Source organism: Caloenas nicobarica, chromosome 7, assembly GCF_036013445.1.
Source record: "Caloenas nicobarica isolate bCalNic1 chromosome 7, bCalNic1.hap1, whole genome shotgun sequence".
NCBI lineage: Eukaryota > Metazoa > Chordata > Aves > Columbiformes > Columbidae > Caloenas > Caloenas nicobarica.
The window spans coordinates 284,974-310,815 of record NC_088251.1 but is presented as its reverse complement, the minus strand read 5'-3'; the positions used below and the strand labels follow the sequence as shown (position 1 = coordinate 310,815).

The window sequence follows — 25,842 nt, the reverse complement described above, 5'->3', positions numbered from 1 at the left end:
TCTCTAACACATCGTCACAGAGGTTCTCTATGTCCCGTGCTGCATAGAACATCTCTTAAATCTGCAGTCTGACCGTGGACATAAAGTTTCTTCTCACACAAAGCCCAAAAGGCTTTGTTAGTGAAGAGTGGGAAGAGGGCAGGCTGTGGGTTCCTGGTAGTGACTGATACGTTATCTATTGTGAAAAAGCTAGCATCTAATCTCTACGTTATTTAAAATCCAATCCTGAGTTTTTGCATTACTGCCTATGCAAGAACTCTGTTAGGATGTTATTTACAGCTATTATAAACTTTCACAGGGCTCAATAATGTGTAATCATTTAATGTGTAAAGCCATTAAAGGGTTAAAGCAAATTTTATGAAAAGAGATTATAGGATCTTTATCACATGTTGTTTATCTGATCAACAGTTAACAATTTAAGACAGTATTATCCTAGTAAAAAGAAGATTTGTTTCAGATACTGACATAAACATCCCCTCATAATAGTGGCTTTTCATTGACTGCATTGCAATGTACCATAAGCTTAAAGGCACAACAGCTTCTTTGTGTGGCTCAATAATGCTTGTCCAGAGTGATGTCAGTCAATTTTTGACCTATACAGTGTGGTGTTATTCTCAACAATCATAGAATAGATATTTTTTTCCTTTAATGAGTGAAGAGTATGCCAGTAAAATCCTTGAAAATTATAATACTTCTTTATGGAGTCTTCCTCTGAAGAACAAGGTATATTACCCGCGTGGACATCTCTGCGAAGGCAGCAGGATCCCTCATCTGGCTTCTGCTGCCTTCTGTTGTTTCCTTGGGTTTTTGTTTTACACACCCCTGGGTAGTTAGAGCACCGCTGCTTTGTGGCTGACTTTCCAAACACTTTTGTAACTTGCCTTTTCAGTGGGATAAATAGGCGCTAACAGTTAAATAGCACTTTCTAATGAGGTTGGAAAAAAATGTGTACATGAAATGGCATCCAGGTAGGAGCAGCTTCTGAGTTCGGCCTCCGTATGGCACTCGGGAGTCCCATGGAGTAGCACACAAAAGTGAACGACGGGCGGGCCCCCGTGTGCTCCTTGGACACTGTTCCTCCAGCGTGCAAAACAACCCTAGAAGGGCTGGGCTTTACTGGAGGTGCACGCGGAGCCGCGGGGTGTGGGGCTCACCCTGAGCGCGCCCCGCAGGCACAGGCTGCCCGGGAAGCGCCGAGCTCAGCCTCTCCTCCTTTCTTGCCAGAAAAGGGGAAAATGAGCTTCCTGGAGGAAAAACATCTTCCTGAGCTCTTAGTGCAGCGTGGCTTCTTAGCAGCTGCGCAGGGCTCGGTGCTAAGTGGCTACAGGAATATTTCCATCATGTGCTGCCCAGCCCTCGGCAGCGGTGCCGCTGGACGTCCCTCAGACAGGAAACGCTGGTTTGGTCTCCGGGCTCCAGAGGGCCGCAGTGGGTTACAGCACCGTTTGTGGCACCGACGTCGAGCTCCTGTCCTTGTCTTCCAGCCAGCCTTGGCGTGGCGCTCGGCACACCTTGCTGCCATAGACAGTGGAGAAACGCACGCACCGAATGAACTCTGTGGGGATCACTTTGTGCTGCCAAAATGCTATTTCTAGACTAGTTTTATTCATATAGCTCTGATGCTTCCCTGAAAGTTAAACTAGTTTTAATTCTTTACATGTTTTCAGCTGAACACAGTGTAACTGTAGTATTGTCATTAAGTTTGCAGAGGCACAAACTTAACCTGGGTGGGGATGGACTTTGGTATGGATCCCTTATTTCCTCCTCGCTGCTGTTGGCGTGTTTTGAGTCGTGATTCGCTGCAGCACAGCCCCTGAGCTCCCCCGGGAAACATCTCCAGACTGAAGCTGCCGCGGCTTCGCTGCCCTTCGCTGTGAGCCTGCGGGTGTCGCAGGGCCCGCGGGGTGAAGTCAGGCATGTGCTAAATGCTGAGAGACAACAGCTGAACTTCAGCAGGCCGCAGATCAAGAGTGTACGAGATTTAAATTACAGATTGCCAAAGTGCGATGGAAGTTTGGTTTTCTTCTGTTTACCAGACATTTACATTACAGAAAATGAACACCAGATCGTAATTGCCAGTCTGGTGTCTTGTATTGATCTAATTCAATAGGTGGCTTCACCTCCACCTTTTGCATGCGCTTGCCTTAAAATATGTGCGTTATGAAGCCAGTGATTCTGAGTCTTTAGAAAATCAATATCAGGACTGGATTCTGTTCTTCAAATATTGACAGCAGAATAACTCTAAGAAACAATGACAAACAATAAAAGTAGAGATAGGCAAAATAAAGGCTGTAATTCTATTGTAGTTAGACTCTGCAGAAGTCACGCTTGCCTGTTACTGCATATTGTATGTGCTTTAGCAAATACCTTGTGTTGACCCCTTTGCTGTCAGAATTTCTGGTTGAAAACCTGTGACCATTGAAATGAAAGAGACTTTTTTGCCAAGGATTTCTATACAGTTGGCTGTTTCACTTGATGTTTTGCCGGTAACTTGCACGGATTTTTTTCAGCCATAGCATGCACTGGGAAGATATCGAAGGCTATGTGTAGGCTGTTACCATTAACGTTGTTCCCACCTTTGATAATTTCCCTAAAACTAAGTAAAACTTGCATCGAAGCCTGTAATGTTCCAGTATTTAAACTGAGCAGCTCTGTGTGCTAATTTATTGTGGGTTTGTAATGGTAATTTTAAAATCCTTTAATACTGGCGGCTGAATTTCCTGTACATTGAATATAGTTCCAAGAAGTTAAAGGATGTCTTTTATGGAGTAAAACATGTTACAGTTAGTGCAAATCATACCAGTTGCTTAGTTGTTATGGTTCTGAAATGAAATTGCTACACGTGGATCAGTACTGCAGCATACAAGTAATAACTACGTTATTAACGTTCATCCAGAAAACGAGCAGCCGGGAGATGGGGGTTCTGCAGAAAAGGGCGGTTTGGTCAGTTGGAGTTGGGTTTCTCCTGGACCATCACTCCAGCAGTTTTGTTGTTCCTGCATTGCTCTGTCGTTTCGTTTTCTTTCCTTTAGTCAGGAGAGTCATTTGCTGTGCTCACTATTAGACGTTTAGAGCAGGATCAATATTTTCCTGTATCTGACCAGGTTTCCTTTTAGAAAGTAGGAGAAAAAAAATTATATCTTTTATTTCATACACTTAATAAAACTGAAAATGGTGTTTCAGAAATATTAGAGGTCTTGTATATCTATTTCTGCTCTGCGTGCTAAAAGAAACAGAAAATGCCCATCACATGAAGATTATGACACATACAATAGTCTGTTAGTAAGGGAGGAGGAATTTAACTGGCAGGCCTGGCCAATGTAAATTGTCCATCTGCAGCAAACAGTCTCTAATGTTGGTTTAGAAGAGCCCGGGGTGTGTGGGATGCTGCAGAAGGCGCCGGTGAGCGCCGCGGTCGGCCGGCCGTGGCAGGAGCGGTGGGGACAGCAGGAGTGTGGGCGGCCAACAGCTCAGCCCCGGTCCCGTGGCACTGCTGGGCCCCGTGGCAGGAATGTGTCTTTACGTATATTTTTTTTAAATTGCAAAGTTGATTTTACGTGTGGTTGCAGAGTAGGTGCATTGAAATCCGTCAAACATCTGTGCTCCGTGTACTGAAGAAGCATGATGTGGCATGAGAGGAGGGTGAGGCACTGTCGTTTTACCAAGACCCTGCGCCAGGTCTGGATGCCACAGAGGAGTTACTTTCCCAGGCAATAGTACCAGGTTTGCCGAGCCAGGCTTCCTTAGACCTCCGCTCAGTCTGCCTTGGAACAGCCCTGGCCAGCAGTTCAGAGAGGGTTTCCCGGGAGTTTTTGCAGTTAGAAGGCTGCTGTGTTCGTAGTAATGTTCCTGTGCCTTTCCTGTCCAAATAATTTAGATGCTGCTAACAGACAATTTCAAATGAATAATTATGCATGAGAAATTAGCCACAAGAGTGAATAATAAGAGCTTCTTGGAACGACTGCCAGAGGAACTGAGGAATGTCCCGTGTCTTACCAAGAGCTAATAATGTGTTTCTGCAGGTCCGTTTCATAGAAGAGCTGCCATTTGCCTGAGTTCAGAGGGAAGCGGGTGCAGCGTCGTGGTCTGGGGATGTGTGATGAGACTGGGCGCGTGCATGGGCGCTTGTGGCTCGGGCTTTGACGAGTAGTTTCTTAAAGCTCCCTAAGCAGACTTAGATACCTTCTCTCTCCCATCTTCTTTTCATTAAAATTATCCCTACAGTTTTGTGCTGGTGAAGGAAGATACCACTTCCTTTTTTTCCTTACCATATGCATCTCTTTGATGCTAATAATTAACACATTACATCTGCACCTAACCACAAACAACATTTCTTTTAGTTATCCACTATATTCCTGATAGAGACAATCAGTAGGTAAAATCTCTGCAAATGTGCAGAGTTCAAGTGAGGGCTGTCCTAGCGGGACTTAAGCTATGCACCCGCCTTTGTGCCAAATTTTCAGGGGTTTTTTTTCTCCTGTAATGAATACATGTATTTTGTGCATTGGAGCATGGCACAGGGCCTTTTGGATGGCAGGCTCTTCAAGAAAGAGGAAGAGAGTTTTAATCACAAAAGCAGAAACTTGAGTCAGAGAAGTGATTCTACACTTTGTTTCGTTTGTAAATGGTGCATATTGGCTTTTGTGAAACAGAACCCGGGTCCGATTCAGGACAGCACCTCATAGATTCTTTACGTGGGGCTTTTTGAGCCTGAAATAGTGCACATGAAAAGGGAAGGAGATTGAACATAATTTGTTCCAACGGCTAGTCTGAGATTTTTTCCAATCAAGATTCTTTCAGCATATTCCTCTTTGTTGAGCTATAAGCAGCTTTTAAAATAATAGCATTAGCCGATATTTCAGGACTTCACTGGGTGTTCCCAGCTATGGTGATTAGTTACAAGAAACGAGAAATGCGTGTATTGTAACCTTTTAATGGCTATGGGAGACTCGTAAACTCGGTTGAGATTTCAGCAATTTGTAGATTTCAAAATGAGCTGTAGAGTTCATTGAATAAGAAAAATGCGTCATTGAAATTCATGGTGCCACTTCGGTTTTCTTTGCTGAGATTTATCATTGAAAGCCATATTGCTTTCCCTTTGCTTTTATTTAAAGCTCTTCAATACATTGTTTTTAAGGTCCATTTCTTTTACAAGCTTTTCCTTTCAGCTTGCTCAGGGTATCGGGTCCTATGAACATCTGTTTGTGCCTAAAATCAGCCCGGACCTGGACTGTATCCTGCCTCCCTGCTCCCTTTTGTTTCCAGGGGCTATTGTTTCCGATTTCATGCTATCAGAGGGGCTGCATGTTTTCCTGTGTGAAGTTGTCAGAGAGATAAAAGCACAGGAGCAGGGTCACATTTCGAGGGATGGGCATGAAAAATTGGTAAAATGTATCTTGAGGGCCACCCACAAGACTTGCTTGAAGAAATTCAGAAGAAGGGAGTAGGATGACAATTGTAAAATTGTGCAAATTCCAAAGTTGAATAAGTGGTGGTGAAATAAGCGTTTAACTGGCAGAAATCTCTTAGTCCAATTACGCTTAGTTGACCTATTCCTCTTGCGTAGCTTGAGAGTCGCCAGTTGGGCTTCGTTAGAGAGAAAATACCATCATCTTCGCTCTGGTGCCTGCCCGTGGCTCGTCAGCGTGAGGATGCGATGCCAGCAGATTTAAAGCAAGTGTGCTGACCGCTCAGTCATCCTCGTGCGCTGGGGAAAAGGGAAACATAGGGAAGGTGGCAAAAATTACCAGTATGATACGAGGCCTGCAAAGAGTACAGTAAGGATGGTCACGATAGAAAGACAAGTAGTGCAGCTTAATTAACTTAATGAAATACGTTTTCCAGGAAGAGAGCGTGCTGCTAGGCTTGTAACTGTGGCTGTGGTTTATAATGCCGTGAACCACAATCAGCCAAAACATACTGATCATTTTGTGTCTGAGTTCCAGAAATGACACCCTAGTTCTAAAGGATGCAGAATAATTCAGTTGGTGGCCGGAGGAACGTGTGCAGTTACACATACAACTGATCTTGATGGTTTAATAGAGCATCTTCTCGCATCTGCTTTAACACAGCAGCGAGTTACATGTATTTCCCTGGAAGTACTAAAAAGCCAGTAAAAAGCCCTGTCTGTCCTTAACACAGTATAACTAAAGCAATGTCTTGCTAGTTCGTGTATCATATGATCTCAACTGCTTTCATTTAGGTATTGACTAGATAGAAAATGAGGAAAATGGTTTCAGTAGTACTGGTTTAGATGACTGAGTCGATCAGATGGTTACTTTTCTTTTAGGAGCTCATGATCAGGATTCTGTTCAAGTGCGGGACAACAAAACAAATGAGATGTGTAAGTTGTACTTTTTTGCGTAAGCAGCTTATAGATAAGGGAAACCAAGCAAAGCGTTATCTTGCTGCCGTATACCTTCCAAGTTATTAAATGACATATCTGATAGAAATCAGTCTAATACTGGAATTTTAAGGGAATGTGCTTTTGTGTATAGCTTTTTTCCAAAGATTAAGACAATTCTTTTTCTTAAATGCATAAATGATTGACAAATTAATTTGAGAAACTAAATGTACATTCTAGGGTTTGTTGAATTTAGCAACATTTTTTGCTATGGAAATTTGAGGGGGACACTAGTAAGCAGGTTTTTTTTGCACTTTTGTAATATAACAGAAAAAATATTAAACATGTTTTAAAAGTACAGTAATTATTGAATTTATATGCTTCGTGGTAATATCTTTAGATACTAATTTGTTTAGAAAAAGAAGAAAACAGCAGATGAAGCAAACTTGGCAAAGTTTTTAACAGTTGTGTAGGTGAGTTTAACTAGGAGCACCGAGTGTCTTTACACCGGAACGTGAGCGGTTCGCCCTCACGTGCCGGGGCCGCCGGTCCCGCGGCGCCGGGGCCGCGCTCCCCAGTTCTGGAGAACGGCTGCGTGTTGGTTTATCAGCAAGCTGATAACCATACTTTCGTGTCTTGCATCGCATTGGGTGTTACGGAGAGGAATTCTAACTTCTGTTGTGAATACTGCTGGTCATCTCCATTTCTGGTCATCTTCTTTTTGAAATCACAGCTTTTTTATACCAGCAGGTTTTTTTGGATGGGTAAAAGAATTTACTTTGTTTAGCTTTGTCTCAAAAGGGAAAAGAGCAAAGACCAGAGTAAAAATTAATAGCACATCTTAAAATCCATTACAACATCTCCCTTTTTTCCGACTAAAAGTGAGTGAACAAGGCCTCTCTAGAGGAAATAAAGAAGTTATTACCGCGTTCACTTTTTTGTAGAGTATGAAAAAGCTTTCTGTATGTTAAACAGTCTTGTGGACATCTGGCATGATTGGTTTTAATCTGCTGACTAAAAAGTCAGGATTAAATCTTGCTTTACACCTCTTTGTATTGCAGTCAGTAAAGTGACAGAGCTGCTCTGAAACAATGGCACTACTTATTCCACCCAATATGCCATGTGGTAGATCACCCCCTTTTTCAGCACCACTTCTCTGCAAAGACAATGCAGCATCTGGTGGGGTTTTCCTGTGTCCAAGATATTTTTTGTCAGTAATTTCACTCAGCCGCTCTGCTTAGCTCTCCCTTGGTGCTACTTTTTGAGATGGGGTTTGCCAAACCCAGTGGCGAGAGGTCAGGAGGCCAAAGTGATGAATTTTTATGTGCCTGTTTCTTGTGTTTCTGCTCAGTCACGATTCTTTGCGCGCCGTTCTGCCTCTGAAAGGGACCCGCAGCGAGCAATTTGTCCTCCTGGGCTGCGGAGAATGGGGAGGCAGATGAGTTAAAGTAGCGTGTATGGCTGCGGACAGAGACGTGCACAAACGTTTTCTGATGGCGGAACAGAATACCGCTGTCACCATTCAGCGCCAGAGGGGCTTGGGAGATTTGTAGCCTGTTGGCTTTCGATCAAGTGACAAATGAATTTAACAGCACATAAAGATACAGCAGAAAGAACAGCACTTCGCTAACCAGTCCGCAGCTGTTAGTTTTAAACGGATGTTGCATTAACACTTCTGAACTTGCATTTTGCCTCTCTCTGCATGATTAGGAGCTGTCTGTATTTCTCAGCATGTTTGAATTCTGGTTTGCTTTAAGGAGAACATTTCGTCCGTGTTTCAGAAGCTCTGTAGAATGTGCTTTCTGGTTGTTTGCCCAGCCGGGCCCTGTCCCCTGCAGAGGGATCGTTGATGCACCGAGCGGGAGGGCGGAGGAAGCTGCATTTCTGGCAGAACGTCCGTCCTGTCTCGGTGGGGCTCTGGGGCACCGGCGCTGTCAGACGGGGTAGGGATGGGCAGTGGTTGCTGGGTTAAACCCCGGGGTCCCCAGCCAGTGGTGGGAAGGTGCTGTTCTGCAAACCCTCCTCTCTCTGATCGGCCGGATCGCGCCAGCTGGGCGAGGCTGCGTTGCAACGTGTTGTGATCAGCAGCTGAGCGTTGGACCCGTTCGGTGGAGGAGGTGTCCTGGAGGAAACCCTGGATATTGCTGTAATGCACAAACTCTTCACTCTTACACCATCAGGAACGACACCAAAGAGGACGCAAAGCGACCTTGCGGCAGGAGTGGTGAAGACAGGCAGTGAGTAGAACGTGCCACGCTATTTCTTGCTCACCACGTTGACTATTTCACCCTACAGTTGTTTTTCATGTGTTGCCAGTCTTCTTATTGCGTGTGGTGTCTATGTCGTACACATACTGATGTGTCAATCCGTCTTACCGTTTATCAGGGAGAATATAGTAAACCTTGGGCCCACGCCTTGCATGGTGTTTTACAAAGGTATCCTTCATTCGTTTTATCTCAAAAGCATTTATTTTAGTGTGTGAGTGCTCCTGGAAATGGGTGAACTCCATGATGGTTTGCATCTGGTTGAAGAAGCCCAAGCATCTCGGCACACAGAGCAACATCTCAGCATCTTCAGCGTGAAGGCGCAGCCGCAGCCAGCGCTGGGACGGGGCGCGGGGCGGCCGTCCTGCCTCCTGGCGCTCGGGCTGTTGGAGCTTACCTGGCTAAAAGGGGTTATTTGAACTCACAGGTTGCTGGATTCATATTCCATTTCCAAAGTGAATCAAGGAGCAAATGATGTGGAACCAGACAGGGAGTGTGTCAATGAGAAGTGAATGAGATATGGCGGGGTGAAAAAGAGTCAAGCTGGGGAGGCTGGATAAACAGAGAAAGGGGAAAAATACAGTAGGGAAATCGTCCATGTGTTGCATCAGGAAAGGCGTCACCTGATCACCCAAGTTTTAGTCTCACCGTAACACATTCTGGTTATTAATACAGTGAATTTCACATTCCCAGCTTATCCAGGTCAAAAAAACAGATACAGTGAACTGGAAATTATTTTCCTGTCTCATCTGTTCCCTTAAAAACTAAAGTTAACTTAGAGGAAGGATGTTCTTGTAGACAGGAAGCGGTGGGCAGCATTAACATCTCTCGCACTTTGCCGTGCACCCGGTGGTGATCCGGGGAGGTGGAGGATGTGCACCCGGTGGTGATCCGGGGAGGTGGAGGATGTGCACCCGGTGGTGATCCGGGGAGGTGGAGGATGTGCACCCGGTGGTGATCCGGGGAGGTGGAGGATGTGCACCCCGTGGTGATCCGGGGAGGTGGAGGATGTGCACCCGGTGGTGATCCGGGGAGGTGGAGGATGTGCACCCGGTGGTGATCCGGGGAGGTGGAGGATGTGCACCCCGTGGTGATCCGGGGAGGTGGAGGATGTGCACCCGGTGGTGATCCGGGGAGGTGGAGGATGTGCACCCCGTGGTGATCCGGGGAGGTGGAGGATGTGCACCCGGTGGTGATCCGGGGAGGTGGAGGATGTGCACCCCGTGGTGATCCGGGGAGGTGGAGGATGTGCACCCCGTGGTGATCCGGGGAGGTGGAGGATGTGCACCCGGTGGCGATCTGGGGAGGTGGAGGATGTGCACCCGGTGGCGATCTGGGGAGGTGGAGGATGCTCATCCGTCTCGCAGCCGTGCTGGGGCTTAGCGGGAGCACAGGCCTGAGGAGCAGGCAGCACGGGACGCACTCGGGCAGGTCACTGTCCTCTTCCAGCTCTCAAATTCTCTCTTTGTTTAAGGGACTAATTGTTTTTGCTATCATGCATGGTAGGAAGAAAAAAAAAATTAAAAGATTTGTACTTCTCTATATTTCTCGCTTGGCGATTAACAGTAGCCAGTGTCTGTCTGAAGGCACATAGACTTGAGGTACATGAGTGGTTTGATTTCAGAATTGCCTATGTTTTAAAAGTCAGCTCCAATTTTCATTTCTGAGGATAAGCTTAAGAGAAGTCAACTGTAAAAAATGTTATTGAGCAGCGTGTTGGGTGTGCATCATGTATTACACAGATGCTGGTGTTAAGTCTAGTTTCTGGAAGCCAAAGGTTCACACTCTTCAGAGGCGAAGCCTCAATCTTGAGCTGTGTGATGCCATTCGTTTGGTACAAAACCCCCATTCCTTTAGAAGGCAAACTTCAAATCCACTCGTCCTGGCAGTGGTGGTTGGTGGAACAGAGCCCTGGCCGGGCTGCCGTCGCGGTGGTGTCGGCGCGGGCGCTGCCGGCTGCGGGTGGCGGTACAGCCGCGCACCCCGTTGCCGGGAACACGTCCAGCTCTGGAGGTGCCTTAGAAAGCACCAAAGAATTTTGTCAGGTGTTGGCTTAAATTTTTGCTACTTCTTGTTCCTGCTGCCATGTTTCATTTCTCACAGCTGAGAGAAACCATTCATTATGGAGATACCAGAAACAAAAACACCGCCAGCACAACAGCAGCAAATGTTGCTGCTCAAAACAAAGGCAATTGCAAGGCACACAGGAGCAGATGGGGTGCACGGGCTATTTTGCTTTTAAAATGAAAAGAAATAGAAGGTTCTTAGTCCAAAAGTTAGATAAAAGCAAGCTTAGCTATAAGGAGAGAAGCTGCCTCTTATTTCATTCCTCCTGAATTCAAGGGAACAGGGGATTTTACATTTCTCTACAGAAGCAGATTTACATCACAGATCCTGTGTGTTTCATCAAAGTCTTTGCTTAACAGAAACAATACCTACAGTGCTCTGATTAGTCAACTGGAGTGAAAAAGGGTGAGTGCTTTGGGGGTTTCCAACAGGGAATTTTCAAGCCGGTATTGCTGCTTGGCCAAACCAGAAAAAATAATGGAAGAGAGGTAATTGAGGAACATCTGAATAAATCTCAGGAGGTTCACACATTATGGGACAAGACAACATACATACAGAAGATTTCCGTAGGAATAGTGGGGCTGTTCCTGTTCCTGTAATTACAGAAACGTAAAGAGTTGTTTTGAAAACTCCTCCAGGACCCTACTTGGCATCAAGTGAGGCTGCTCAGTGACTAGGAAGATGGACAGGAGCAGGGAAGAGGTTTTTGTAGCAGACTGCTTCAGAGGTCCAGATCTTCTAGTGGTGTAGGGTTTATCTAATCAAAGTCCCAAATGCGACTGAAATTCAGCAAGTGAATTTAAACTGCAAGCTTAAAAAGAGGGCTGGGGAACCCCTTACCAGAAACCTTCACCGTTGCCTGCAAGGCCCTACAAAGGTCTGTGTTCCTGATGCATGCAGGTGCCAAAATCTCAGAATGAGTTATTTGTGAATCAGGATGTAGATGCTTAGCTGAACTCAGACTTGGAGATCATAGTCAGGAAAATAAAACCAAAGAATCCAAAAATATGTGGAACCTCACCAGAAGGAGTCAGGTAGAGAAAACTGGAAGCTACTCACCGTGCAGGTGAATATGGAAAAGGAGTTCTGTCTTGGTTTTTGAATTCTTAGAAAGAGATACACCCAGGGGTGGCGGAAGAGAAATTAACAGGATTTTTTTTTTTTAAGGTGCATTTAACACCAGTATTGAAAAAGAGAAATAGTTACAAAATGGGGGATTGTTACGTTTGTGAAAGTGTTTATGCCAGGGCAGCACCAAGTGTCTAATGAAGTATCTTTGTTAGTTTGACAAAATCGGGTGTGGGAAGATGCCGTGGGGAAAAAAATAGGAGTGTGAGAAAATATTATCCCTTGTTTTTTCTCTTTGTATCTATGCAGGTGAGCAAGTAGTAATTCATGTTCTGCTATTTGATGAGTACTGGTGAAAATTTTAGAATTGAATTGTCATGTGCAAAGTACCAGCTAACTGAACAAACAGCTGGGTTTCAGAAGAAAAAAATGTTTAGGGTAGTTAGCCAGAATTAAGAAAGTCAGATTTAAACATCAGAGGTTTATAAATTAAGCACAATGTCTAAGCAGCTGAGTCAGGTTATGCTGATTACAACTGAATAAACAGGTTGAATTTTATTTCTGGTGAACATGTAACAGGTGCCAAGAGGGATTTGTTTCAGCTGCTCTCAGGACTGTGTGTTCCCGGGGAGAAGATGCTCGGAGGCCGCCGGCAGCCGCGGTCTGGTGGGGCTGTCCCCGGCACAGAGCTGCAATGGCACATTCTTTCCAAGAATGTAAGGCTGGGCATTCGACGCTTTCTTCAAGATCTGTTATCTCAGAGAATCTCAGTGGCAAAGGCCTTTTGGACTTAATTCAGATTATCTTCTGAAGGAGAGAATTAAAGGAGAGAGCCATCATTGCCACCGGCTGTTGGCACAGAGGGAGGCAGCAGGGGCACCCGGGGGTCTCGGGGCACCTGGGATCTCAGGGGCACCCGGGGGTCTCAGGGGCACCCAGGGGTCTCAGGGGCACCCCAGGGTCTCAGGGGCACCCGGGGGTCTCAGGGGCACCCTGGGATCTCAGGGGTACCCGGGGGTCTCAGGGGTACCCGGGGGTCTCAGGGGCACCCCGGGATCTCAGGGGCACCCGGGGGTCTCAGGGGCACCCGGGGATCTCAGGGGTACCCGGGATCTCAGGGGCACCCGGGGGTCTCAGGGGCACCCGGGGGTCTCAGGGGCACCCCGGGATCTCAGGGGCACCCAGGGATCTCAGGGGCACCCGGGGGTCTCAGGGGCACCCCGGGATCTCAGGGCGAGCGGGGCCGCAGGGTCGGGCTCCATCCTGCCCAGTGTACAGACAGTAATTTCGCTTTTTGGTCATTGAAGTGGCTTCTCATTAATACTTCTTTATATTTGTTCTTTATTCAACTAACACTTAGCTCACTGCTGAGTTAAATTCCTGCTCCTGGAAGCTTATTAGTATTAAGATCATAGTAACTTCTCTGGGACATTCTTGCTATTTCCACACACTTAAAGTTAACACAAGTTAATATGTAGTCTAAGGGATATTTTTTCAGGTAGAAGTGTATGTCTTCTCACATAGGTTTTGACTTCTTTACATTGGGGAATTTAGATCTGTCATTTCCCTAATTGTTCGCAGCAGCTGTATGACCAAATACCTCTGCACGGTTGTGAAAAACGAGCTGAAATAAGTCCCCATTTCAATGGCAGCTGGAGTTTAAAAAACAATGTCACCTATCCTGTAGCTAAATGCACAACTTTGACCCAGAAAGTTACAATTAGCTTTGGTTTTCTCACTTGCAAATTTTATCTCTCTTGCATCATGTGATTTGTTGAATTTACTGTTAGTGTATTCCCAATATTCCCGGGAAATCACATCAGCCACCCAGCAGCAGGAGGAGCCTGAACAAGCCAGATGTTCCTGTTATTCCCAAAGTAGCAAATCTTTTACCTCACTGATGGTTTGAAATACAATTTGCATCCAGATACTGATTAAAAGGCATTTGATTATCCTAATTTAATAAGCATCAGACTGATTGGGGGTTTGAGCAGCATTTCAGAAGAAGGATTTCACTGTCATAATTAGATGAAACGTGGACTTCTGTCTTTTCTGTCCTGCCAGAATCCACAGAGTACAAAACTGGAATAGAATGAAATATCTTAAATTTATTTGGTTTGGTTGCTCATGTGCTCAAGACCTTATTTCAACTGTCTCACATTAGCATTCTTCAGACTCTGTGCTTCTCTCCTGGCCCTTTGAGCAACAAACGCTTCTGGTTTGATCCATGTGGTTTACTGGAAACTGTAATTGAAACTATTGCTGAACTTGTTTAATTATAAAGGAGCAATTAATAGAATCTATTCTATGTTTGTTGGGGGTTTTTTAGAACAATTCAAAGTAATAGTAAGCATTAAGAAGAGTATTCAAATTGTTGGGAAAAATAATACACGTCTTTAGGATCAGTAGACAGAGGCAATAGGAAAGTTTGAGTCTGTATGTGCTTGGATACCACATTGTTTTAAAAGAAACTTAGTTGAAGTAGTTACAAGCATGTGGTAACTCCGCTCTCATCAAGAGGTGGGCTCGGGAGTCTAAACGATGTTCAGAGAGCAGGAGTGCAAAATCAGTGACAAATCGGCCGCGATTTTCAGCACAGCCACACTAGCAGGAGCCAGTGCTGTTCACAGCTGTTCAGGGTGCTGCCGTATCAATGCAGTATAAAAAGCAATTATATATATTATAGAATATTGTGTGTGTGTGTTCTAGAATACTGTGTGTGTGTGTTTAATGTATATAATACAGTTGTTTTAACGTCCTTATCGCTTTTTACTGTAACTGTGCAGAAATACAGTCTAAAGCATTTCCATGTGTTGCAGATATATGGGAGCAGATGATTTCTGCTATTCTGTGATTTATTCTTTAAATCAAAAGGCTTTCTGAGGATTGCAGGCTATAGAAGAAATTCCAGGTTTGTCTCTAGTCAATATAACCACTTTCACTCCTAGCTTTACATAACAGTACATTCTTATTACAATCCTAGGAAATTATCAGAAAAGTTACTGCTGTGTTTTATAATTCAGTACACATAAATTACCGCGAAAGCTTATTTAAAAAATACTACAAAGCATCGATCTGTGTGGACAGTGTATGTGAAAATGGGAATAAGACATGTCTGTGTTTGCCAAGCAGAGGCAGAATCCTGAGTTCTCTCCAGCTCTGAATGCAACTCTCCTGCAAACTTTTTAACCAAATCTTGTTTCCAGAGAAAAAAAGATTTTTTAAAAAAAGATAACTTAGGTAGAAGGGTTTTGATATCTGATTTCCCCTCTTCTGCCTTTGTGAAAAAGCAGCTTTGAGGGAATACCCAAAAAGAAACACTGTGTTTTCATAGCATTTTTATTTTCTTTACCAGCAACAAAAAATCCCTTCATGAGTAGACTTGTCTAAAAGGGCACATGTTCCTGAAAGTTTCTGCTTGGGTGACTACGACTTTGTAGAAATTGAAAGGAGGAGGAAAAAAGGAGTGCTCCAGATTGTATAAGAAATGAACCTTTGCCCAATCACTTTTTGTCTGTGAATAAGGTAACTTTTTGTGCGTGTGAAATTTGAAAGCAATAAGGTATGTGGGTCCTTTCTCTGTATTGGTTCTCAAGAGTCGATCGTGGGGTTTTTCTTTTAGACCGGGCCTGAAGTTGTGAGATAAAGCAGCTCAGAAAAAGAAAATGTTCTCAAGCAGATGCCTTTAAGAGACAGAAATCATGAATTTCTTGAATTGCAACCACTCTGGGGGTGGCTACAATGACTTTTTGACAGTGACAGTAACTCTGCCGTGTCTGTTCGAGCCCTTCTTTGGCCCATTCACTCTGGAAAGCTGCTTAAGCGCACTTAAGCGCATTAGCATTTGGATGCTTGGGACCGTATTGACCCTCATTTGGAAAGTTTAAATGAGTGAAAGATGGAGCGATTTGTTAGGGCTTTAGAAACCGGCTTTAGAGAGCGGCGAGTTTTCCGCTTTGGCTTGTTCGGGTGCTTGTTCTAATCTGGTGCGCTGTTTAAAGGCGACCAGACTGATTTGTGACACATGAGCCCAAAGCGCTATTTTTTGGGGCTTGACCCGATTAGCTGATCTGTGCTTTGAATTTCAATAGCGGGCTGGCAGCAGCGTTGGGAAGGGCTGGCTGCTGGATTACCCCGGTGTCACACGCAGATGGCACCGTGGTGGTTCGTGGCCGGGGGGACAGAGGGATGCCGGTACCACAGGGACAGGAAGGATCCCGGTGCCAGAGGGACAGGAAGGATCCCAGGGACAGAGGGATCCTGGTGCCACAGGGACAGAGGGATCCTGGTGCCAGAGGGACAGGAAGGATCCCAGTGCCACAGGGACAGAGGGATGCCGGTACCACAGGGACAGAGGGATGCCGGTGCCATGAGGACAGAGGGATGCCGGTGCCACGAGGACAGAGGGATCCTGGTGCCACGACACGAGGGATCCTGGTGCCACAAGGACAGAGGGATGCCGGTGCCACGACACAGAGGGATCCCGGTACCACAGGGACAGAGGGATCCTGGTGCCACGAGGACAGAGGGATGCCGGTGCCACGAGGACAGAGGGATCCTGGTGCCACGACACAGAGGGATGCCGGTGCCACGAGGACAGAGGGATCCTGGTGCCACGAGGACAGAGGGATGCCGGTGCCACGAGGACAGAGGGATCCTGGTGCCACGAGGACAGAGGGATGCCTGTGCCACGAGGACAGAGGGATCCCGGTGCCACGAGGACAGAGGGATGCCGGTGCCACGAGGACAGAGGGATGCCGGTGCCACGAGGACAGAGGGATCCTGGTGCCACGAGGACAGAGGGATGCCGGTGCCACGAGGACAGAGGGATCCCGGTGCCACGAGGACAGAGGGATCCTGGTGCCACAAGGACAGAGGGATGCCGGTGCCACGAGGACAGAGGGATGCCGGTGCCACGAGGACAGAGGGATCCTGGTGCCACGAGGACAGAGGGATGCCGGTGCCACGAGGACAGAGGGATCCTGGTGCCACGAGGACAGAGGGATGCCGCCGCACGCACAGGGTGCCCGGGACAGGCCGGGTCCGTGCTCCCATACCTGGTACCGCCCCGGCAGCCCCCGTGAGGTGCCGCTGTGTCCCCTCTCCCAGGCGGGTGAGGTTTCACTGAGTGCCAGAAAACCACCTGAAGTCCTGCGGGCAGGTGGAGTTCTCAAGGGCAGCCTGCGCCTGTGTCTGTGTCGGTGCGACCGGCTCTGGTTCCGCAGCGAAAGCTCTGCTTTCACAGACACCTGCAGCGCGCTGGGGCCGTGGCTGTGTCAGGTTTTCTAGGATAAACCCCAGAGTTAGATGTTTATAATCTATAGACATGGCATTGCTTTTTGTGGGGGAGGAAACAATCAAGAAAAATTTCTCAGGAAAGGAATCATTTACTCAGTAAGATGGGGAATTGGCACCTGTTCGGTTCACAGACTTGAGGAAAAAATCAGATTTGTATTTCATTTTTACTGAATCACCGTCAAGTTATCCTTTGAAAATGAAATTGCTTAGGTCGTTGTTTTTTGTTTGTACTATGGCAACACACAGCGGCCTTTGTAAAGGCTCATTTTTTGATGTGTTTCTGTCAGATGGAGGCAAAAGTCCATTGACAGATTGTTTCCTCTCTAGCGCTGGTAACCTCAGCTGGGATCTAAAGTATTTGGGAGCAGATGGATTTTTGTTTAAATACGTATTTGGCATCTCCTTCAGAAGAAAGAACAGGAGACAGGAGTAAACTGTAGTTTCATGGCGTTGTGTCTGATAGATACTGCACTTCATTAGTGAGTCCCAATGTAAGTATTTCTATTTGTGAGAGAAGGAAGGGTGTAGTAGGATGTGAAATTCTATTATCCTGTTACCACGGAACATAGTTATTTTATAAGTGAACATTGCGCAAACTGAAGATCCGTTGTCTGGCCGTTAGGAAAAGGAATGGAGCAGGCAGAGCAGGGCAGCCGCCTCTTGGCGTCTCTCGCCCGAGTTGTTTCTCTGACGCGCTGTTGTTCGGCTCCTCCGGCGGCAGCGGCGGCGTTGGCAGGACAGGCTGTGCCGGTGCCTGGCGCGGGGCTGCACACAGGCGCTCAACGCGGCGCAGGGCACATCTCGCCCGTTTCTGGCTGCTTTGGTAACGCCGGGGGTTCCCAGTTCCCTTTCCGGCTCTGCCCTGTGGTTCCCAGCGGCCCCGGTTTGGGGGAGCTGCACCCCCAGCTCTGCCCCGCTGGGACCTGTGGGCACAGCCGCCCAGTGGAGGTGCGGGACGTTTCTGTGTTCACAGCACTAACACGCTGAAAGCTGCACTAGAAGGATAGGCTCAGTGAACGTAAAGTATGCTTTTACGTTAAATGTATGCGTAACTGCTTCGCTAAAAGCTCCAGGTTTTCACCCGTTACCATGCACCAATGAACAACCCATTCCGTGTTATTCTCTAGGTTAACTTTGATTGTAATTGAAACTGCGCCCCAACTGGGCGGGTGCCGAATGGCGAATGAACCGACGCCTGACACTTGCTTGGAAATTCCTACCTCTGTGCCTGGTCAAGTGTTGATTTACAATGCGTTCTAGATACGCAGTTCTCAAAATATTTAGAGATGTGAAGTCTCTTATTTAAAAGGATGATACATGGGGAGTTTGCTATCTAGAGTAAACGGTGTGAAGTGTTGGTTGGACTTTTAAATTATACTCAGTACATTAATTTACAAGGCAGAAGTATTTGCAAACAAGAGTGAACCCACAGCACTGTAGTGCCAGTGCAGTTATCAGCCCTCAGAAACCGGAGGGGCTGTGCATTAGCGGTAGGAAGTGGCTGTTGAGGATGTTTACAGGTCGTGTGCGATACAGTGCAGACGTGGGAAGGAACCCGTGTGCGCCGTGGTAAGTTAAATTAGTATTTGCCTTATCTGATTGATACTTTCTTAATATTGCCTGTTCTCTCCAAGTGGTAATTCAGTTTATTGTTTTAAATCCATTGTGAGTGGAAGTAACTTAAATTAGCAATGCTTGGTATTTTGACCTTCAGCAAATCATATTTTCATGTGGGCATTGAAGACACGTAGATTGATGAAGTTCAATGAAATTCGGCCTTACATTTTGTATAAACCAGTTTCTCTTTCTCCCTTTGTGTTTTTTATTAGACACTATGTGCAAAGGCTACAATGCAGACTATCCGGGCAGCTGACACAAATGAAGTAGTCAAGCTAATATTTCGTGAATCTGATAATGACCGAAAGGTAAACAACTTAATGCCCTCTGTACCCCTGTGTCAACAGAAACGCTGTTGAATGTTCACTTTCTTTTCTACAAAGCAGGAATATAGTTGTTTCAAACTGATAATGTAAAGGGAGGGGAGGGATATAGATTGTCACACTAATGCTCAGTTAATTGGATCTCTGTGAGTGATTGCTGGGCTGACAAGGAGCTCCGGACGCGCAGAACCGTCCTGGGGGTTTAGCAGGTTGGGTGTCTCTGCAGGGGGCTCCAGCGGCCAAGTCCGGGAGCTTTGCTGACCTTTCTCCTCTGTTTTTTTCAGGTTATGCTACAATTAGAAAAGAAGCTCTTTGACTATTTTAATCAAGATGTATTTAGAGATAACAATGGCACTGCGGTAAGTTCATTGCTAAACACTTTTGAAGGAATAAGTTGGAAACTCACATACAAACTGCATTTCTCTACCAGCCCTTTATCCTTATCAGCCCTCCTGTCTACCAAATGAGAAGAGATAATTGATCTAACACAATAACTGCTCCAAATGTCTTCCTCACTTAGCCAGTTGTTTTGTGTACAGCTTCTTAACTTTGGCATTTGTTTACCTTCTTTTTCATAGAGAAAAAAGTAAATTTAATATACATGGCAATTCACTTTTCTTCTCTGTCCTCTGCTCTGCATTTCTTCGAGCATCCTGTTTCTTTTACTAGCTCTTCATTGTGCACCACAGTAACTTAGGAAAAACCCTTAATGCAAAGCTGCTCTGACAATACCTGAGTCTTCTGAGTGTGCAAAGAATAATAGGAATGCGTGAATAAATAGAACAGAAAGCTCCAACCTTGCAGCAGACAGGCACTGTTGGGCAATCATAGAGGGCTGCTTATGAGGAAGAAGACAGGGAACACTTATGTTCTGCAGTTTTTCTGTGGAGAATGGCTTTATATCTTAAGGTGATTTTATTTCAAAATGTAGCCACTTCATTTTGGAAAATCTCTGTATCACTGCTTGGAGCTTTCTCAGTTTCATCTAAGGTTCCTAGGAGTTATCTATCTAAAGAAAAAACATGAAGCAAAAAAGGAAATAAAAAAGAGCAGTTACACACAGGTAAAAATCAGGAATGTGCGTATTGCATGTGGGAGCCGTATTGTGGGTTTGACTGGCCAGAGCCTCTGCCCGCGGAACGGGCCCGACCCCGGTGGCTGGGCTCAGCTGTCAGAGCTCGGCCTGTGTGCGCTCAGACTGACGGCGTTTGTGTCGAGTGTGCTGAGCTCCGTGGACAGGGGGGGTACACTGGACAAAGAAAACCTTCAGAAAACTTTGTGTGTTCTGCGGAAACTGCATGTCGACGTTGCTTGTGCCGGCTGACAAGCGAGCCAGGGTCTTTTGCTCAGGGTGACTGAATTTCACCTTCCTTCCTCATGCCCAAAATAAAAGAAGACACGGGATTCATGTTGTGTGTGTCAGGTTTTTGGACAATTCCTCCGTGCCTGCCTTGGTGCCCAGCTCTCGGTTTGCCCGGGTGTGCGGCTGTCCCAGTGTGCGGCTGTCCCGCTGTGCAGGTGTCCCACAGTGTGCGGGTGTCCCGCTGTGCAGGTGTCCCACAGTGTGCGGCTGTCCCGGTGTGCGGCTGTCCCACAGTGTGCACCTGTCCCACAGTGTGCACCTGTCCCACAGCGTGCGGCCGTCCCGGTGTGCTGCTGTGCGGCCGTCCCGGTGTGCGGCCGTCCCGGTGTGCGGCTGTCCCGGTGTGCGGCTGTCCTGGTGTGCGGCTGTCCTGGTGTGCTGCTGTGCGGCTGTCCCAGTGTGCAGCTGTCCCGGTGTGCGGCTGTCCTGGTGTGCTGCTGTGCGGCTGTCCCAGTGTGCGGCTGTGCGGCTGTCCCGGTGTGCGGCTGTGCAGCTGTCCCAGTGTGCGGCTGTGCGGCTGTCCCGGTGTGCGGCTGCACGGTGTGGCTGTGTTTGCGGGGCCGTTGCCGGGTCGCTGCCTGTCCCCGGGCTCCTCTCTCCTGCCCACGCTCTCTCCCTGCTGTCCGTGGGGTGTTTGGATCCAGGGCAGGGAGGACAGCCGAAGCCCTGTTCAGTTGACTTACACCTCGAGGTTAATTCCATGAGAGAATCTGAGATCTGACTCGTTGCTTGAGGTCAGATGAGTCTGGTCAGTCAGGCTCATGAGGAAGGTGAAGATGGTTTCTCCTTCCAGCATCTGCTGACGTCCCTCCCGTTGGTGGGACTGTTGGCCCTTCTGGCAGCGCCTTTCGTGTGTGCTCGGCACGAGTAATACCGGTGTAGGAACGTATCTTAAAAACACAATTACCGTGAGATAAATTGCTTTGAGGTTTGTTGTTTGGTTAGTTTTTAATTTACAAGCTGAATATATCCTTGGGATATACATAATGTTTCTTTTACTGATGTTTCGCAGTTTGGGGGCCATTTAATTCAAAGTAATAACACTATCCCAGTTCCTATTTCCATATTAATCCCATTCCTGTCCCATATTTTCTTCTATGTGTATTACTATTACAAACTTTTTAGCTTTTTCTAAAACAACACAAATGTTAGTAATTTTTTTTTTCCCAGTACATTTCTGAAGCCGAGCAAAGCCGTTCTTGTTGCTGCCGTTTACCACATCCTAGTGGTGTTTTGGATTACTGCTGGTTGACTTTACATACATGGACGTGGTGTGCGACGGCACAGGCAGAATCCCACTTAAGCACATTCCATTTTGAAATCAGCAGTCATTTCGTTCATGCATCAAGAAGTGGGAAATCTTCCAGATCAAACATGGAAGGAAAAGATAAACGATATAATGAGCCATTGGAGATAATCTAATCTTCATGGTCTAGTTAAACACACAGCACCATGATCACTAAAAACAAACTACCTATCTAAGAGGATAAATGTGTCTGTGCCAAATTCAACCCAAAAAATCCATCGCATCCTTCATCAACCGCCGGTCTTGTACCAGCCTGACAGAAATTTAATTCAAGCTGGCTCCTGAAAATAATTATTGTATTTTAAGAGTAGTAATCATTGGTCGGGACATGATTGAATGTGTCCATGCCTATTGACTTTTTCTATGATTTATAGCTTTGTTTAGTCGATATTCCCATCGAAATTGTATAATTAATTATAAGTGGGGCTGTCAGCTCTGCAGGATGGAGTGCCCTGATGAGTATTTGGGAAGATTAAATTTTCCTTAGCTGTACCAGTGCAAGGCTTGGGAATTTTCACAGCACTATGGCTGTTGGATAAAGATGTTTTCTGTGTGTTTAGCAACTGCTTTAGCTCAAAATCCATTGATTTTTTCTAAGGGTATTTTTTTTTATCAGTGTGGTGTCTCTTCAGTAACATTGGAATGTGTACAGATGTGACAAGACCTGGCAAATATTTATTATCAACAAGCTACTTTATCATTGTCCATACACAGTTATTCCTTCTTTTTTACATTGTAATCAACAAAAAGAATCTTAAAATATATTTATAAAAATGACTATTTTTTATGAAAAATCTGATCTGGATACAAATTATCCATTCAACAGAAATTCAGTTTGAAATGCATACAGTAATCTGTCAGGTCTAATTTTTCCAAACTAATCTGTAGCTTATTCCAAAGTGAGCTTAGCAATTTGCCTACATTTATTACCTCAAAGTGCAATGACCGCTCTGCATCCTTTTATTTCAGAAAGGAACACCCAGATTTATCCAGCTGTGTAGTGACAGAAAAAAGAGGAAACCTGATTGAAAGTAGCTGTAGCAATAATGCAAAACCATCTCAATATGTAATTCATGTTCCGAATTGCCCATCAGAGTGGCGGTGCCTGGGATGGACCTGGTATGAGCTTAACTTGTTGAGTTTGCATTAGAAAAAGCGTAACAAAAGAAAAGCAAGCCAGGATAATTATTTAATGAAAAAAATTATAATAATGTATTGATTTGTACAAAAGATCCACAAGCTACATGCTACTTCTTTGGTAGTCAGTTAAATAAATACATAGTATGAATGTAAAAACTCTTAATGACTACAGAGGAATGATTTAATCATTAGGAATAATTTTATAATCTTTAATGACAATCAGAAATGAAAAGTGGTGCGTACGTTCCTGTCTTTCATATGAACCGCATTAAAGAATCAGTCCAGATAGAAACAAAGGTACTGTCCGGCAGGTTTTGGCCACGGCTGTGTAATGAAAGGAAACAATGAATTCATTGTCCTAAGAGTGGGACCTGATGTTGTTCCTACTAAAAGCGTGATCTCTTTTGCCAGTTGCCGCTGGTGAAGCCGGTGGCCAGTCTCAGAGCCGCGATTGCCCTGGTCGCCCGTTCTGCTGCCCTGTGCCCTGGGCAGCGCTGGGGACACTGCCGTGGCTACGGCATTCATTTCAAAACAGGCTGGAGATGGTTTAGCGGAAAAGCCCAAAGATCTCCAGCCTAGCTATTCGTTAAACTGGAGTATTATGACATGCAAATTGAGAAGAAAGGTTTAGTCCATGAGGGGCCTTTATTAAGCTTTTTGTGAGAATATGTGTGCTCATGAAGGTTAAGGATCTGGCATCACTGAAAATGTATTAATCAAGAGACAAGATATAGCACAATGCACTCTTCCCAATGGCCTTGGCTCTGACCCTTTTAAAGATAATGGGAATACTGTCCACTAGGAACTAGATTAGGACGATCAAGTGCATTTCATCAGGGTTTGACTTGAACCATGATCCCAGAGGTGAAAAGGCAGAGGTTTATCCACTGAGCCAACCAGCCCCTGTCCAGATAAAATCTTGAATATGATGTATAAGGGCAAATTAGGATAGGGAAGGAAATTGATTGCTCGGGACCATTGTTATCCAGGACTGGCCATAAGGAAATCCTGTGCATCCTGAAGCTGCCTCTTCTGTTCAGTGTGGTCACCCGAGATGCCTAATTTTCATCAAGTGCTAGTGGGAAAATGGCTTCATGCTCTATTCCTTTGCTCAAAACCAGTATTCTTATGCTTGGAATTGCAGTTGCTTAAGTTAGTGGTTAGTTGATATGCCATTGGATAAACTGCAAAATGAGTAATGACAGAAATAGGAAATATTATCAATAAATTGTTCTCAGTAGCAAACATAGATGTAAAGCCAGATTACAAGCAGAAATCAATCCAGATGTATTGGGTTAGCTATCTGCTGCCAGCTTCATGTTCCAAATAAATGGATTATTCTGGCGTAGAATTTGCCCATATCACAAAGTTACAAATTTGTCCCTGTCCTGTTCTATGCAGCTGTTGTAAGTCTTAGGACTATTTCAGGTGTACTGTACTATATTTCTTTTTTTTTTTTTTAATCCTTGTTTAAGTATAGTCTAAAGATACGGTCCAACATCTATATTGGCACCCCCTTCCCGGGCACCCAGCCTGGCACCACTTGGCAGATCCGGAGGAGCAGGGTGGGAACTTGAATCTCCCCTGGTAAAGAACCACCTCCAGTTTTAGGTGTTGGAAGTTTTAGGGTACCCCCGTGTATGTGGGGGACACAAGGTCACAGCCCAGAGCCCCCTGGAGCGGGACCCCTGGCGTTCAGGTGCCTCTGGGTCCTGCCCGCTCCCCAGAAAACTCAAGGTCAGCCGAGTCTGCCTCGTAGGCCTGGCTCAGGGGAGGTGTCAAGCCACACTGGGAGTTTTGCCCAAGTAAGAAACACGGATCATAGTCTTTCTTCAAGAAAGTTCCATGTTTTATCACTGTACTAGTTGTATTAAAACTGTATTCTACATATTGTAATGCTTTTATCAAATTTCAGCTCACAGACTGACAGTCTGGCAGCACAATTCATGCTGGTTTTAACTCCCTAATGGTACAAATCCCTGTTACGTTTCACGGTGACAGACACGCAGTGTGATGATGGGACAGGGCAGTGGGGGATTCCCCAACGCTGGACGCTTTTCGGGTGCAGCTGGACAGACGCTGGGCCAGCTTGTCTAGTCCGGGCTTTACCAAGAAAGGTTGGACCAGGTGATCCTTGTGGTCCCTTCCAACCTGGGACTCTATGATTCTATGAATCCACTGGATCTGTCACGTTTTCAAGCAGAATATTCCTAATTAAAATCTTTTAGTTTTAATGTTAGTGTCCGCTCAGTCATTCTTGCCATTTTGAATGAGTTGTATTATAAGCTGCTGTGCACAGTTTATGAATTAGTTACAATAATGTTAAAGCATCTATTCCTGTAAACTTTTGAAAAGGGAAATCTGCGTGACTGCAGTTCTGCAGAATCAATTTTTTTAAATCAAGGCAAGCACAGGAATCCCAGGAGAATGAGTGACAAAACGCACTTTTTACCCTTAGAACGCAGTAAGCATGCATTCGGACTTTGGTGGGCTGGTAGAGTCACTGAGAACTGGCCCTTGCCAGGAGGTACCATTTGCTCTCATGTCCTGTTGATGTACCGAAGAGCAAATAACGTTTGTTGGAGAGATGGGGCTGGAGCGCAGGCTGCTGGGAGCCGTAGTCTCGGTGGAAGCCGTGACCGCCGTGCCGCGTTTCAGGTGCTTCGGGCTCTTCCTGGAGCTGTGGGGCGGGAGGGATGCGACGCGGTGTGTTTCTGCGGAGCAGCGTTTTGGCGAGGAGCCGGTGGGTGTGAAAGGCGCTTGTGTCGTCGGCCGCGCGGTGCTGCCGGAGCGAGAGCTGACACTCAACTGGCTTCAGTGCTTTGCACTTCTTAACTAGCTGCTTTATTCTTCACACATACTTAAGTTTAGTCTCCTTATTGAGAGCTAATTACCTGAGTAATACAACAGCATTCTGATTTTTTTTTTTTTTCAAGTAACGAAAATATGCCAGGATGGGGTCTGGCTCCTCTGCGGCGTGTTGCAGATCAGACGGGGTGTTTCGCTCCATCCACACACGGAGTTTCAGCCTCAGGTCCACAGACTTGGACTGG

General features: G+C 45.9%; 1 protein-coding gene across 1 annotated transcript in view; it reads left to right on the top strand.

Moving 5' to 3' along the window:
• Positions 1-25,842, top strand: part of INPP5A (inositol polyphosphate-5-phosphatase A) — a 221,777-nt gene that overhangs the window by 161,255 nt on the left and 34,680 nt on the right. Inside the window, exons 10-11 of the mRNA XM_065638815.1 lie at positions 18,870-18,965; positions 19,265-19,339. Coding sequence (XP_065494887.1) covers positions 18,870-18,965; positions 19,265-19,339 — 171 coding nt within the window. The remainder of the gene's footprint in view (positions 1-18,869; positions 18,966-19,264; positions 19,340-25,842) is intronic.